Below are 16,483 nucleotides of genomic sequence, written 5' to 3' on the forward strand. Positions count from 1 at the left end.
TTTTCTGAGTTAAGGATTCCAAAGGTGTGATTGAGTAACCATTTCAGTGACGCAGCTGAGAGCAATAGGTGGAAAAAAGAGCCATACTGCTGGAGAACCACACCTGGCAATCCTCACAGTGCTCAGATGGTTGGTTGAGGAAATCAGAACGCCCTCAAGTAGAGTTCGGTGAAACACAGCCAAATGGCCTAAGTCAGGTTGGTGAGGCTGGGCACGACTGACAATCATGAATCAGCAAGCTTTCAGTTTCTGTCACTATGCATACTTCATCTGAATGGTTGGTGTAATTGGTTGCAGCGTCGTCCAGTAGCATAGAGAGGACCTTGTTGGAAGCAGGGTAATCCCACCTCTGATAAAACCATTACTACACAAGATTGACCAGACTACTGTAAACTCCTATGAAATTTTGTTGTCACGATAGGAAGGCTGAGTAGTTATCACTTTTCCCATTCTGTTTTCTACCGACAACTCTATGTGATAACAAAGAGCAGTGGATTGACTAACTCTAAACTTCCACTCGAACATTTTGGTCATAAAGCACAGGTGAGGGCATCACTGATGGACTGTGTGTTTAGTATCGTCCTGTTCAGGATGACCATACCACCACCAGTCTCAAACACTTCAGAGCACATAGGCCTACTCGCTTGCCCAGAAGGGCATGGAGAGCCATAAAAAAGGCACACTGGGAAAAACTCTTTCTTTCTTTCTTTCTTTCTTTCTTTCTTTCTTTCTTTCTTTCTTTCTTTCTTTCTTTCTTTCTTTCTTTCTTTCTTTCTTTCTTTCTTTCTTTCTTTCTTTCTGGCATTTAAAATATATCCAAACCCAAACCAACATGGCTTCTACGACAAATTCACATTTTAAAATTTCTCTTTCACTCTCCCATGGTCACACACACACTCACACAAAAATTCTACACGCACAGCTTGTTGATTGGAGGTGTTTTGAGCACAGTCTTGAGTACAATTGTGTCCACATTGCCAATCTTTTTAGAGTTTAGGAGTGCTCCTGTGTTGAAAGTTAGAGAAGAAAATGAGATTAAAGTCTACCCTTTGTTTTTACATGGGTCATAAACAAAACAAGGTGGGTTATGTTTGCACTACAAACTGGTGCATGCCCACATACATACATACATACTATATCATTCTCAAGGCAATTTTACCAACATGCTCAAAGGCATGCTATCTGTGTTTTTGAAGGAAAAATTGCAAAATGGTTTATGTTTTGTTAAAATGGTTTATGAATTGGTTTAAATGTTTCTACCTACACCTGGTTGTTTAAAGTTATGACTGATTAGTATCTCGGTCATGTACACACTACTGTACTGCTTGCACTGGTGAATTTCAATGAAGTTATTCAAAGGGGAAAAATAACTCTGCAAGCAAGCCAGAAAGTAGCAGCAAGTTAAGTTCCAGCAAACCGTTGACTGCACAGTGAACAAATGCAGTGTTAATTCTACACTTCGAGAGAACTCTGGATCCAAATAAAATATAGAAAATATAGAAAATATTAAATCGTTGAATTAACACTGCATATTTTGCTGTGTGTGCAGCAAACAACGCAAAGGCCAACCAACCAACAGCAATCATTAATAATTCCTCATATCATGCGCTGGAAATCGTGCCTTTGAGTGGGTGCCAAGCACTTGTCAGCCCATGCAAGCTGAGGAGGACTGGCTTTGATGGCATCTTGACAGCATGCAAGCAAGTCTCGTGAGTGTTAGGGGGTGCAGGCGGAAGGCATGGCAAGGCACGGTAGAGCGGAGCAGAGGGAGAGAGAGAGAGAGAAATGCCTACCTCCTTCAGCTCCTCCTCCTCCTCCTCTTCCTCCTGTTGTGAGGCAGTTGTGGTGTTGATCGATGGAGCAGGCGATGGGGTGAGATTTACCTCATTCTGCAGAAATACGGTGAACAAAAGTTTTTTTTTGTTTTTTTTGTTTGTTTAAAAGGACAGTGAAGAGTGGTTAAGGAAACGAGTGGGAGAGAGAGATGGGAAATCGGGAAATGACCCAGGTCGGGAATTGAACCCGGGTCGCCCGTGTATAAGTCCAGTGCCCAGCAAACTAAGTCATGGCTGGGCCTAAATAAACAAAAGTTAAAAGGGAAATATGTAGCCTTCTGGAGAAATATGCTTAATGACAAACTCAACTCCACTCAACAGTGTGGTGTACCTTAAAGGGACACTGTGCAGGAAAAGGTCAAAAAAGTTACTGCAACTATGCTGCTCATTGAAACTGGGCTGCCTATTGCAGACTATAGTATGGTCCAAGTAGAGTCATTTTTGCAGCTAAAAATGGCTATTTTTGAAAATTCAAAATGGCGGACCATGGAGAAGATCCCCCTTTTCATGTATGAAAAGTGCAATTTTTCCAGTCATAATGAATACTTAGAATTTGATGCTGGTGGTAAGTATTCATGAAAAAGGTAACATTAGTGAATGGGCAGCATGAATTCTGGAAATAAACAACTACACATCTCACACAGTGTCTCTTTAATTCTCATAAGGTCACCTTGTGGAGGAATATATTTAAAAACACACACTGAACCACACTCGACAGTGTGATGCATGTTTTTAAGTTAATGCTACAAGCAACCATTAGCAGTGGGTGTTGAAGGCCATAGACTTAAGTCAAAGGGTTTGATCAGTTTCAGGTTCAAGGAATACTCTACAGGGTTTTAAACAAAGGAATAAAGCTTCTTTGGATTAATGTGCTGGGCGATGCAAGTGTTAAGTCAAAAGGTACATGTAAGTGTGAAGTCAACAGGTGAATAACCTTTTTTCCAGAGCTGAGCTTTTCTCTCAGGGTTGCATGTTCCTGTTAAACTTATTAGCAATAATAAATGTTTAAATTGATTTAAAAGCTTCTCTTAAGTAATTAATTGACGAATACACAAATACACAAGCAAATGGAAATACATGTACTGAGAGACACACATGCACATAGACTTAAACATGCTCTCTCACAGTCACACGCACGCACGCACGCACACACACACACACGCACGCACGCACACACGCACACACACACACACACACACACACACACACACACACACACACACACACACACACACACACACACACACACACACACACACACACACACACACACACACACACACACACACACACACACACACGCACGCACGCACACAGTTACTGTACCAAGAAACAGCTCACCAAATCTGTCTGTCTGTCTTGATGTGTCGTCAGGGGCGTGACTCTAGTTGACAGGCCCTAAGTGGAACAGACAAGACAACTTAGAGTACATCCAGAGGCGCATCTTGCCACCAGGCTAGGCAGGCAGCCGCCTGGGGCCCCCAAGCCCCTGGATGGTGAATAACAGGTCACACTTCACTATATTAGTGGCAAATTTCTTTCAAGTGTACGTTTGCCTTGCCATTTCGCTTGGGGCCCTAGCTGAACCTAGAATCGCCTCTGAGTACATCAGCATCAGTCATTCAAAGCCACCAAAGTCAAGACGAGCAGAGATGATGAAAAACCGCCACGATTGCTCTGCAAGTGCGTCACAGCCCACCACACCATACGTACAGTGCGTACCTCATTTCCTATTGCGTAGGCTGGCCGTGGCAATGTTGTGGTGGTGGTATAGCCCATCTGGCGGGGGGAGATATGAAAACATATTAGTGGAATAAGTAGTTTCCGCAGAGTCTGCTCATGTCTTCTCATTGAAAAAATAAAGAGAAAAGTGCAAAAAATATGAAAGTAAAATATAGGGGAAAAAAGTAAAGTATTAGATGAAGCTGATATCAAATTCATGAGGTATCAAGGTAGTACTGAGATTTCCATCAGAAGAGATCAATATATGCTTAGCAAGCAGACTCAGCCATGTAATTTACATCTATTCATAGATTCCATCTATTGTGGGACAGAGAGGGAATATATCAGTATCCATCTGTATCCTTATGTCTACTTTTACTACTCATTATGAGTATGTTTTGTTGAATGTGTGTGTGTGCGCACATTGGAGTCTGGTCAAATATAATTTAAATCTTGATTTTTTTGGCAATGAAGGGCTATTTGACTTTGACTGTTGCAAGAAAGGTGCAGTATGTGAAACAATAAAGAAGTATGTGAGAAAAAAGAGGCTCACCAAATTTGTTGCATTGTCAGGAAGCAGTGGAGGTTGCTCTGTAAACATTTCATCCTGCCATCCCACGGACAAAAACAGCATTTATGACAGTCATTCAGATTAAATACATAAAACAACACTGAGATGTACATACTTGTATAACTGAGGGCTCTGTTGACATTGACAAATTAGTGTATTGTTTGCTCATGACTTTTGTTTTCAAAAGGAAATAATTGTGACAATCATTACTTATTGTTCATGTACTTTGTAAGGGACCATGTGAATGTTGATATTTTATTAATTTTACGAGGGATATTGCTTTAGACTAAATTACGATAAAGACATGTGCTGATGACTGATAACTTGCCTGTTTTTAATGCTGGATCAGAAATAATATTGACATTTGTCACCATATACTATGGTGAAGATCACCACATCAAGCTGAAGTTAGTTCATGAAGAAAGTCATTTGTGACGTTCTGCGATGACGTTATAAATGTCACTCCTTATTATTAGGGAATTCCTGTGTGTGTGTGTGTGTGTGTGTGTGTGTGTGTGTGTGTGTGTGTGTGTGTGTGTGTGTGTGTGTGTGTGTGTGTGTGTGTGTGTGTGTGTGTGTGTGTGTGTGTGTGTGTGTGTGTGTGTGTGTGTGTGTGTGTGTGTGTGTGTGTGTGTGTGCATAAGCACATGTATGGGAGGTACGTATGTGTATGTATGTGAGGTTGTCTGTGTGTTGTGACATGCTTAGCTCCATACACGTGCAGGCGTGTAGGCAGCAGACAGAGAGAGAGAGAGAGAGAGAGAGAGAGAGAGAGAGAGAGAGAGAGAGAGAGAGAGAGAGAGAGAATACCCACTGTAAATCTTCCGTCTAGGCACAATACTCACGTTTGTGTAAGATTAGCTGACAAGGGCGCTAATTGAACCAGGAGCTAGCTACTTACTTACTTACTGTAGCACATCATCGTGGGGGATGTCTTTAATAGGCTATGGTTAACGGCCACAAGATTATGAGTCAACATCTCTGTGACTTTTGGGACCACGAAGCTGTGACAACAACACCTCTCTGCTAAACGACCTGAACAGTTTCTTTGCCCGCTTTGAAGCACAAAATGACACTCACCCACAGAAAACTCCCCCTCCCCCCCAAGATCAACCCCTTTACCTGTCCTCTGCCAGTGTTAAGAGGACACTGGCCACCATCAACCCACGCAAAGCAGCTGGCCCAGACAACATACCAGGCCGAGTGTTGAAGGATTGTGCAGAAGAGCTGAAGGATGTCTTCACAGACATCTTTAACATCTCTCTGGAGCAAGCAGTCATCCCATCACTTTTCAAAGCTGCTACCATCATACCTGTGCCGAAGAAATCATCACCATCATGCTTCAATGACTACCGTCCTGTAGCACTGACGCCCATAATCATGAAGTGCTTCGAACGGCTAGTCCTGTCACACATCAAAGCCACCCTACCCCCCACCCTAGACCCCTACCAGTTCGCATACCGAGCCAAGCGATCCACGGAGGATGCAATTTGCTCTGCCCTCCATCCAGCCCTCACCCACTTGGACAATAAAGACTCATATGTGAGAATGCTGTTCATTGACTTCAGTTCAGCATTCAATACCATAATACCACAACAACTCATCAGAAAAAAACTGGACAAACTAGGTTTCAGCACCTCCCTCTGCAACTGGCTGCTGGACTTCCTGATGCAAAGACCACAAGCAGTACGGGTAGGGAACAACACCTCAAGCACCCTGACCCTGAGCACGGGGGCTCCGCAAGGTTGTGTTCTCAGCCCCCTGCTGTTCACGCTGCTGACACACGACTGCACAACGACCCACAGCACTAACCATCTAGTGAAGTTTGCGGATGATACAACACTGGTGGGCCTCATCACCAAGGGCGATGAGACTCACTACAGAGAAGAAGTAGACCTGCTGGCCAGATGGTGCAAAGACAACAACCTCCTGCTGAATGTCAACAAGACCAAGGAGATTGTTGTCAACTTCCAAAGGGTCCATAAAACAACTGCCACCACTGACCATCGACGGCGATGCTGTGGAGAGAAGTGAGCAGCACAAGTTCCTTGGAGTGCACATCAGCGACGACCTCTCTTGGACCACCAACACTAACATCACTGGCGAAGAAGGCCCATCACCGTCTCTACTTCCTGCGCAAACTAAAGAAGGCAAGTGCTACACCCTCCATCATGACAACATTCTACAGAGGAACCATAGAGAGCGTCGTGTCCAACTGCATCACAGTGTGGGGGAGGAAGCTGCACGGAGAAAAACAGGAAGACACTCCAGCGTGTTGTGAACACAGCGAAGATCATTGGAGTACCACTCCCCTCCCTGCAGGACATTTACACCACACGCCTCACCCGGAAAGCACTGATGATCATCAAAGACACAAGCCACTCTGCACACAAACTGTTCAGCCTCCTGCCCTCTGGAAAGGGGTACAGGCGCCTCCGTTCCCGTACCACCAGGCTGGCGAGCAGCACAATGCACCAAGCGATCAAGATGCTGAACACTCAACCCACTCTCCCTCCACTGTCAGCCTCTAGCCAGCAAGGCCACTGACAACCCCCCCCCCCCCCCCATCCCCCACCACCATATCTGCGACTCAACATTCCACCTGCACTACTATACTTGTGACCTGAACTTTCAACCTGCACTAACTCAAAACATGCACACACACACACACACACACACACACACACACACACACACACACACACACACACACACACACACACACACACACACACACCACACACACACACAACACACACACCACACACACACACAAGCACACTGCACTTTCTGCACTAAACCCAAACATAAACACACTGACACACACTGACACACACACACACACACAGACACACGAACATACACACAGACGCACACCGCACCTTCTACCTGCACTAAACACACTACACACACACACACACACACACACACACACGACACACACGACACACACAACACACACACACACATGCACACACACACACACACACACACACACACACACTGCTGCTGGTGTACTTGACAAACCTTTTTAATATTTATTTTTCTTCAAAATGCTACTATTACCATGTCTAGAACGCTATAAAGGACTTTTTTAGGAAAAGCACAAAAGCACAACAATACCTCTTAATGTATGTCCTCTACAAGTCTTCTGTTGTCCAGTCTTGCACTTTAAATGTCTGTATGAGCACTGTCTATGTCCATACTGTCTTAAGTCCATGTATAAGTACTGTCTATGTCTATACTGTCTATGTCCTTACCTAGATTAGTCTATGTCTGTATGGGAAAGCAAGAAATGTAATTTCAAATTCTTTGTATGACTAGTGCATGTAAAGAAATTGACAATAAAACCTACTTGACTTGACTTGATGTGTATTCATCCACTTCAACATTTCAATTAATTTACAAGAGTAGATAGTGTGTAGACATGGGAATGGTATTAGGGGGCTATCAGTAATTATCCACCATCCATCAAAATGTTTATGTACATTGTTGTTTGATGAGTTAAGAGGACTGAGCCTAAAAATCCCCAATACAGTACATGGTTTAGAAAGATTTACCTCGTATTCATAGCTGTATTCTTCCCCTTCATATATCTCCTCTACCGTCACTTCTTCTTGTTTGTCCTGAAAGGATTGTAGATCTGAATTAGACTAGGCTTATACAGTAGGCCTACAGAATATTTAGATGCTTAAGAAACACAAACACGATTTGGGTGACAAGATTGAAGCCATACGAGCAAAAATTTGCAGTTGAACTTCAGCGAATATTATGATGCATTGTCTCTTTTGGTGTGTTCGTGCACCATTACCTTCAGACTGAAAATGTACTTAGTGTTGCTTTAAAATAAGCTTCAAAATGTAGCAAAATTGACACCATTCCGTACAGTTCATTTAAAGGCTACAGTTACATAGTCAACCTTTTCACAGGAAAATCATGACATACCGCACATACTGTAGAGACATGCAGTACAACAGACAACAAACAGATGCAGTGTCTCAAATGGCACACTAAAATATCAGTTGTTTACTGTTTACATTTCACAGTATCTCGTGCTTGTATGTAGCCTACATTTCCTTCACCCCAAATGGTAACTGTGTCGCATTCAGTACTTGGCTTGAGATGAAAAGATAAGTGTCTCGCAACATTACTTATAGAAATAAGAGACTATTGACGAAACTCTTCTATTGAACCAAACATTTCTTCTGCGACATGACAAACATGGTGACCGTTAAGTGCGCACAGTGTCCATTGTTTGTGCACTGCACTTTTGCCTATTACTAGGGCAGAACCCGGGTACTTCCAGTGCACACAATTTTAAGTGAGAGCACCACGCACTGAAACAAAGTAGTGCCCGAAGTGCACCATTTGAGACACGCTGCTAGTTTACTTGTTAATACATGTTTCTGTCTATAACTACAATGTATTTACAACATATCGTAACACACACAGTAAGATACACATTAGTCGAAATGCACATTAGTCATGCTAGGTTTTAAGTGGTTAGGAGATGACTCAAGAGTTAGTTTAGTTCACAAAGAAGAATGCAGAGTGGAGTTGTTCACAGCAGAGGTTTACTGTATGGTTAAGTTTAGAAAATATTTAAGCATTTTAAACTTTTATCTGATTACAAACCAGGGTTATTCAAGGTTTAAATAGGCACAAAGTTGAGATTACAATGTGTTTTAAAAGGGATTCAAGTTTTTTAGTGACTTATTAGATCTAAGTTCAAAGTCGGTCTTTACCAATCGTTTCCGTTGCCGTTTTTGTCGTCCTTTGTTTCCTTTACCCTGGTGAGGGATTTAGGATTTCAGTCAGCATTTCATTAGCATCAAAATGCAGCAACACAATAAACACAACATAAACTAGCCAATCAGCGCTAGCAATGTTACGGTTACATCCCATTGGTCCGATGGCCAATTAGTCTGACATCCCATTAGTCTGACCACACACGTTAAAGTTAAGTTTGTAAATATTCACTTTTAAGTTTACTGAAAAGTAAGAACTATGCCCACACCAAAACATTCCTAACCCTAACCGTCACTAAAGGCATGTTTTTGTCTGAAAAGACGTGCCCATGTGTAGCCTAGCCTACCCTAGTAGCTGTGTGATGCTCCCGTGTGGCTTATTGTCTGTCGGACTAATGGGCTGTCGTACCAATGGGCAGACCCCCTATGTTACACGCTGACTTCCAAAGAACCTGATTAAAACTCACTTATAGGTGAGAATGCGGCACAGTCAAAAATCTCTTATGAATGAGATTTTGAATGTTTATTTCTTCTATCCATATACCTATTTTCTCACTTGAGGATTAAAAATATCTTTTTTTATTTGATTCATGTATACCAATCAATGCATGCAGAAGGTATTTTGTGTGGCCATTTTAAGTGCTACTGTCTGTACCTTTCCCCGTTCCCTGCCCCTCTTCCTTTCTCCTGAGCCTTTTCTCAGGGCGTCCTCCGGACTGCTCGTGTGGTGGAAGTCCCCTTCAGGATACTCAGGGTCACTCTGCCAAAATCAACGTTTTGTTATGTTACGTTATGTACCGATTTAGAGAAAAATAACTATTCCTTACTCATGCCATTCTACGTCAATCTATGTTAAAATTATTTTGTTGTATCTAAACCAATAAAATGCATTTAAAGGAAAACAGCTATGGTATGACTGAACCGCAACAGACTATTATCTACCCTGTTGTCTAAGATGTGTGCAAAAACCTTATAATTCTTGTCAATGGAACAAGTCCTTGAATAGCAGTCCACCACATCTGCCTCACACACTAGGTGAGTAATGCTACTCTTGGTATTAGAGTTGCTGTCAGTCAGCTTGCTACCGTACTGTACAGTCGAACACCATGTAACATTTTGTGTTCACAGCAGTAAAACCCGATATAGCAACTTACAGTCTCTGAGGAGCTAATGTTTCGCTTTGTGAACGTCACACTTGGTGTTTTACTGAGGTCCTGTGAGATGGTTAGCTCATCTCCTTTCACTCTGAATGTTCCCTCCTCGTCTCCGCCATGACTGTTCAACACCCATGCCGGACCTTCCGTTTCATATAAAGGGTCCTATCAAATGGAAAAAGAGAGTTAAAAAAAAGGAAACAAAATAAAAAAGACATAGCCATTTTGGAAAGTTCATTCTACTACATTCTACTCTTGCACCTACTGTAACAGTAGTGTATCCCAACCAGGTTTACGTGCACGACTAGGAGTACGCGAGCACACTGAAGGGGGTACATTGGGAAAAAATGTAATAATAGCGAATTGGGATAGAATCTAGAGGAAGAGATATAGAGCACAAGTTAAGGCATACTCATAGGAATCACTGCCTCACAGTATGTTACAGTACAGCACATTATCCCTCGCAAGAAAATTCAGGCAGCTACAGGGCAGCTATTCAGACATGCCGGCAGCAGGTAAACAGGGTTGGAGGTGGATTACAATGATTCTTAACATTGATGGGGGCCTTTGAGGACAATATGACGATAGGAATTGCAAGGACTGTAATGAGGAAGTGCATTTTTCAGTATTCACGTTTGTTCCTACTGTTGGACTCCTGCAGTACAGAAAATTACAGAGAGATTTAAGAAAAGCCTGGAGGAGGCTTACGTTTGTGTCTGGTGCCTGCGATGGCTCCTGTTCTCCTGTATTCTCTTCTTCTCCATGCACATCAGATTCAGTCAGCACTTCACTGGACACGCCATACTTGAGAGCACTCTGACAGAGGAAAGAAGCAAAGAGAGCCGGCTTTATACAATGTAAAACATTTATTGCAAATAGAAGTCCACCTGCTGCCTTAAAAATAACAACTCAACTTGAGGTTGATCGTCATTTCAATTCGGAAATTAATTGGGTAAGTAAGAGTCATTGTTAGGCCTATATCACAGAAGCAGTCTTTCTGAGATGAAGGACAAGAGTAGTGAAACCACTAGCCACTAACTTGAGTCAGTTGGGGACCAAACATGGACTCTGGACCACAGAAGAGTCAGGTTAGCTTGAATGTCAATAATGAATTGAACTGACTGACTGGCTTGGCTGACTGAAGGAAGGATGGAATTTACCAGCACATTCTAAAACAGTGACATGCCTCTCCACAAGCAAACAACAAAACTTTTTTTTCTGTGGCTTGTATAATAATTGCATAATACCATACCATTCACACAACAACCTCATATGTAAACCTCTTCGGCTGGAATTTTGTATAGATCCGCATACAGATCTATCTGTGTTGGTAAAATATAAGCAGCTGGATGGAATCAATTGCATTGATGGGCCCGATCCTGCAATGTACTTCAGACAAAGACAAAAAAAGTTATCTTCTTTTTTTTTTTATCTCAGAATTTGGTTTGCTGTTTAATTTGACAGTCTCTTACTTTTTGCAGCCAGATGGACCCAATCATCTTAATAAGTCTGACATTATTATCTCACAACATTGCTCTTCATGATTTCATTAACAATGGCAGTCCATACCTGTTTCCACACAATAAAAGCAGCGAGACGGCAACAGCTCTATACATAGGCCTGATGTTCTGAACGACTGTATGTGGCACACAGAAAATAGCCTGAACTTTGCCTGGTTGACTCACAGTATTATTATTATGCATGACAGTGCCATATGATGTGTGCATATGTTCTCCTGTGTTGCCAGATGTTTCTGATCAAATCCCGCCGAAAAGGGGCTCAAAAACCACCAAGAAGCGCTAAATTCCGCTCAATTCCTGATTTCTTTGGGCATAAAATTGCAGAAAAAAATGCCAAATGGTCAATTTTTCAAGCAGCCCAATTGGGCGGGTAACCCTGGCTACACTGATGTTCTCAGCTGATATTAGTTAGGGGCATTTTCCAGAGAACGAGAGAGATCAAGTCGGTGTAGTTTGTGATGGTTAATGTATGTCAAAGAGAGAACATTAACCATGCGGTTAGCAATGGTGTAATGAGACATATAACTCTGTACTGACAGCAAGTATTTGTTCAATCAAGGTGATGCAAGGCGACTTTTTAAAAACAAAATAATCTTTAAAAACGTAATAAATGTCTTAAATAAACAATAATGTGTCTCTTTGCTCAAGTCACGTTCTGTCAAGGAATTGTAGAGGCGGCCAAAGTAAAAGTAGAAGTAAATGTACAACAAGTAAATGTACAACACAACCACATGATACAACATAGCGGTTACACCAGTTATTCCATTGTACCTAATGAGGTGGCTAGACGTTGTTGTTAAGGAAAGAATCTAAAAAGAAAACCCCCAAACCTTAATGAGGTACATCACTGTAGTATAACTGTAGACCAGTTACTCAATGAAGTTACTTGTTACTTGGAAGGAAACTATGTCAGATTTTTATTTTCACTTCTACTTTTTTCTTCGGCCACCTCTGTGAAATTGTGTCACTTGCCAATCCAAGAGAGACCTACTGTACCGTGTACTCTGTGATGATGTTGGAGCTGGGCTCTTTCCTCTCCCCCTTGCCTCTCCGCCTGCTGCTGAAGTCGTGCAGCAGCTCCTCCATGCCGTCCTGAAGCAGCCTGTCAATCAGCGCCTTCAGCAGGGGCAGCTGCCACACACAGGAAGCACAGTCAAATACCTATGATTTTATTTTGCAGGGGCTGTGATTTCAGAAGTCCCAGAAATATGAAAAAGGTGAACAAAGCACACAGTGTTTGAGCATATTGAGTTTTCCTTCTGTATTTTCAAGTAGAGATGTACAGGATCCAAGATCCGGTTCCGGATCCGGCAGGATAATAGGGTTTTTCAGACAATCCGGATCCGGTTCCAGGATACAGGATCCGGTAGCCGAGGCTTTTCAGTCAAAATAGTTTGAGCCAACGTGATAAAAAGGGCCCACGTGTGTGAGTAGGCTATGTGTTTCAACCCTTTCGTAGGATCCGGTATCCGGTTCCGGATCCGGCAGGATCTTAGGCAGTGGATCCGGTATCCGGCAGGATCCTAAAAATCAGGATCCGGTGCATCTCTATTTTCAAGTTATACAATCAGAAAAAATATACAAACTCCCATACACTGATCATTTTGTTTTAATGCTTCGGAATTGATGAAGGCCTGGGACCGATATGTGTGCGAAAAAAGATCACAAGGTTTTACAACCAGGAATTATGTGCAAGTATGTGCGCTCAGTCGCATGCAGTTGCATGCATAGTTTTAGACACACAGCAAGGATGTCACCGGCCTTAGTGTGCGCATAAGGTAGTGTGTTTGGTCATGGTGTGCTTGATGTACTCGAGATGCTTCTGTAGGAGTGGTCAGGGTATAACCAGCAGACCACAAATTTGAATTAGTGGAGTTTTAATTTAATTTATGACCAATCAAGAGCGTTACTGAAGAGTTTCTTGTACTGAACGGACTTGCACATTTTTGTAATATCAGCATTGACGTAGTGAATGTGATTTTCTTTTCTTTTTTTTGTTCTATGTTACATGACTGCTGGTGGCCATCTCATCAATCTTACCCGAATTCCATAGTCTTCGAAAAGAGCTTCAATATCCTGAGAGGTGCACAAAAAAAGCTGTCAGTCGGTATTCGATTTCAACAAGAAGTTAATATGTACTATGTGAAGTAATATTCACAAGAAGTTGCAATACCCGCATTTCAAGTGATTTTCCAGATTCTCCTGTACTGCCCTGTGTGAAAACATTAAATTCAACTCATTAAAACACTTCAAAAAGTTTTCTTTAAAATACTTTTTTCTGTAGAACTAGAGCTTAATTCTCAAAGATTATTTTTATTTCTATGACTAATGACACTTCAGAGAAGAGAATATTATCCCACACCTTTTCACCTTTGTGACCCTGTTCGCCACGATCGCCCTGTAAAACACAGCGGACATGCAGTACATCAGGCTTAAAGACAACATCAGATTTTAACTCCACTTAATTCTGCTTAATACGGCTATTGCTACTTCTCCGCTAATGAGAGAACAAATCACTCTTTCAATCCCTCTTTTCTCTCGCTTACCTTCATTCCCGGGGGACCCTGCGTGCAAAAAAAGAAAGAGGTGAGAGGGAAAAGAGTGGGATTTTGAAAGGAGGAGATGAAGCAGAATGTGAATGAGTAAGTCTGGAGAGCAGTAAAGGCATAATCAGTTCAGTTCAGTTCAGTTTATTCGTCAGACACTTGTCCAAATCCACATACACATGACCTCTGTATTTTTTTCAGAATAGTAAAATTGATCTATGATCAAAATCGATCTATGTTCAACAATGGTAAATTCAGTCTGTACATATACGCCACTTCCTATTCCCATTTGCCTCAAGCACAACCCATATTTTTTTAAATAAATGTATAAATGTCTGTACTATACAGACCCTCATTTGTCACTGGCCCATGTACAGTATGTAGTACAGCGCACAGTGGTATGAAAATGTTACGGCCCTGAACTCAACATTGACATGGTCTTGATTCACTGGCTGGAACAGACTCAAATTGAACTTTGCCTGTTCAACTTCAGTGTTGCTAAGGATCATCAGTTCAGTATGGCCCTTGAATGTCTAACAAATAGTCTGCTTTGCAGAATAAAATTTGCAGTGTTAAAGTTTTATTTTAACACATTCACATTGAACACTATTCTTCTAGTTGGTTTCTTTTTTCTAATTCTTGAATTAACACAGCAAAATGTACTGTGTGGGAGTGTCAAAGGTTATCACTCAAAATTGAAATATCAAAAACGCACAGTTTGCAGTTTCCCTTTACGGCTGCAGGACTAATTGCAATTAAATTCTGAAATTAACTCTGAACTCTTGAACTAAACAATTTGTCTTTTCGCTGCAGCATGCCATTTTTATGTGTTCTTACAGTTACACAAAGAGGCTGCAATGCACTTAGCTGGGTAATGATGAGTAACAAATGAAATGTCGCTAATAAAAAATATTATAACTGTGGGTAATATGACAAATTATATTTTCCTTACGTTGAGTAGCCCTTATGCAGTATAGTATATTTATTCTGCAGTCAGTAAAGTCCTCTTACCATGACTCCAGGGGGGCCCATCGGCATAGGGAAAGCCTTCCTGATATCATCCACAGAGGCACCCTGAATAAGATATAAGAAGACATGGGATTACTCTGTCTTAGGCATTAGCTTGCCCTTAAAAGTCAAAATAAATTAAGTGGTCCACCTTTATAATGATTGTAGTGGTTTTCCCCCTATTTAATGTATTTCTGTGTGTTTCTGAATCTCGGTACAGTATCTTGGCCAAATTTGTCAGCCATTGCTTAATGATAAGGGATCTTCTTTGGATCAGAGGATTCCAGGTTTGAATCCCACCCTTACCAGTAAGAACACTATGGGTCCACTGCAATATGTAATCTCCCATCCTCCCTTGTGCTTGTGGTTATGTGATGACGTCACAAGACCTCATTGATGATGGAAGTATAATTCAATATCTCATTCTCTCATTTGCAATTAGGATGTCGAATGGGGGAAAAGCCCAGAAAAGTTGCTGTGCCTTGACTGACAGTGGGGGAACTTTATTGTTTTCTCCACAAGCACACGAGGCCACAAGCACATGTTAAGGACGGGAAATTGGATAATCGAATGGACCAACGTGTCCTTGAGGAAGATGCTTATCACGTTTTTTTAACGGTATACCGCCCAGCCCTAATCTACACTCCTAAATCTAAGTGTAATGTAATAACAGTGTACCAATCTTCCTCACCTCGTCTGAGACTTTGATGATGACAGGTGGACCTGGAGGACCAGGAGGGCCGGGGTCCCCTTTAGTTCCCACTGCACCCTGAGGAGGACACACACACACACGCAAGCACGCACACATGAACACACACACACGCACACACGCACACACACACACACAGAGACACAGACAGACAGACAGACAGACAGACAGACAGACAGACAGACAGACACACACACACACACACACACACACACACACACACACATCATACGGAGATTTAAAGGAGAAGTTCACTTTTTTGAACATTAAGGCCATTTTCTGAGTGGTCTGCAATGTTTTAGAGTCCCCTTCACCGTTTATTTCATGTTTGCTGCAGTCTCTGTTATTTGGCTGATTAGGACTTGATATCAACCAGCTTTAGAATGGCCGTCTATGAGCACCTGCAACTCTGTTCTTAAAAGCACCTTAAACATTTGTTTTCGAAAGTCTACAGCTCACAAAGTGGTTAGGGGTGTTCACTAGCAGTCTCTATCAAGTTTCAAGGCGAAATATGGCTTCTGTCATGTTTTATTTGCCATTTTGTGAAAGAAAGTGAAAGTGAAAGTGAAACTTAATTCACAAATTGCTACATAAAACACACATAAGACACGACAGATGCCATATTTCGCAACAAAAATTGTTAAGGAACACCAGTGAATAATGCTGAACA

At 41.9% G+C, this 16,483-nt stretch overlaps 1 protein-coding gene across 1 annotated transcript in view; it reads right to left on the bottom strand.

Moving 5' to 3' along the window:
* col7a1l (collagen type VII alpha 1-like) overlaps window positions 1–16,483 on the bottom strand; it is a 145,862-nt gene that overhangs the window by 34,382 nt on the left and 94,997 nt on the right. Inside the window, exons 62-77 of the mRNA XM_063217728.1 lie at window positions 15,796–15,873; window positions 15,108–15,170; window positions 14,097–14,114; window positions 13,913–13,948; window positions 13,724–13,762; window positions 13,591–13,626; window positions 12,547–12,681; window positions 10,739–10,846; window positions 10,031–10,195; window positions 9,532–9,636; window positions 8,874–8,918; window positions 7,689–7,754; window positions 4,111–4,164; window positions 3,558–3,614; window positions 3,177–3,233; window positions 1,794–1,889 (exon numbers count right to left, since the gene is read on the bottom strand). Of these exons, the coding sequence (XP_063073798.1) occupies window positions 1,794–1,889; window positions 3,177–3,233; window positions 3,558–3,614; window positions 4,111–4,164; window positions 7,689–7,754; window positions 8,874–8,918; window positions 9,532–9,636; window positions 10,031–10,195; window positions 10,739–10,846; window positions 12,547–12,681; window positions 13,591–13,626; window positions 13,724–13,762; window positions 13,913–13,948; window positions 14,097–14,114; window positions 15,108–15,170; window positions 15,796–15,873 (1,158 nt within the window). The remainder of the gene's footprint in view (window positions 1–1,793; window positions 1,890–3,176; window positions 3,234–3,557; window positions 3,615–4,110; window positions 4,165–7,688; window positions 7,755–8,873; window positions 8,919–9,531; window positions 9,637–10,030; window positions 10,196–10,738; window positions 10,847–12,546; window positions 12,682–13,590; window positions 13,627–13,723; window positions 13,763–13,912; window positions 13,949–14,096; window positions 14,115–15,107; window positions 15,171–15,795; window positions 15,874–16,483) is intronic.

Source organism: Engraulis encrasicolus, chromosome 15, assembly GCF_034702125.1.
Source record: "Engraulis encrasicolus isolate BLACKSEA-1 chromosome 15, IST_EnEncr_1.0, whole genome shotgun sequence".
NCBI lineage: Eukaryota > Metazoa > Chordata > Actinopteri > Clupeiformes > Engraulidae > Engraulis > Engraulis encrasicolus.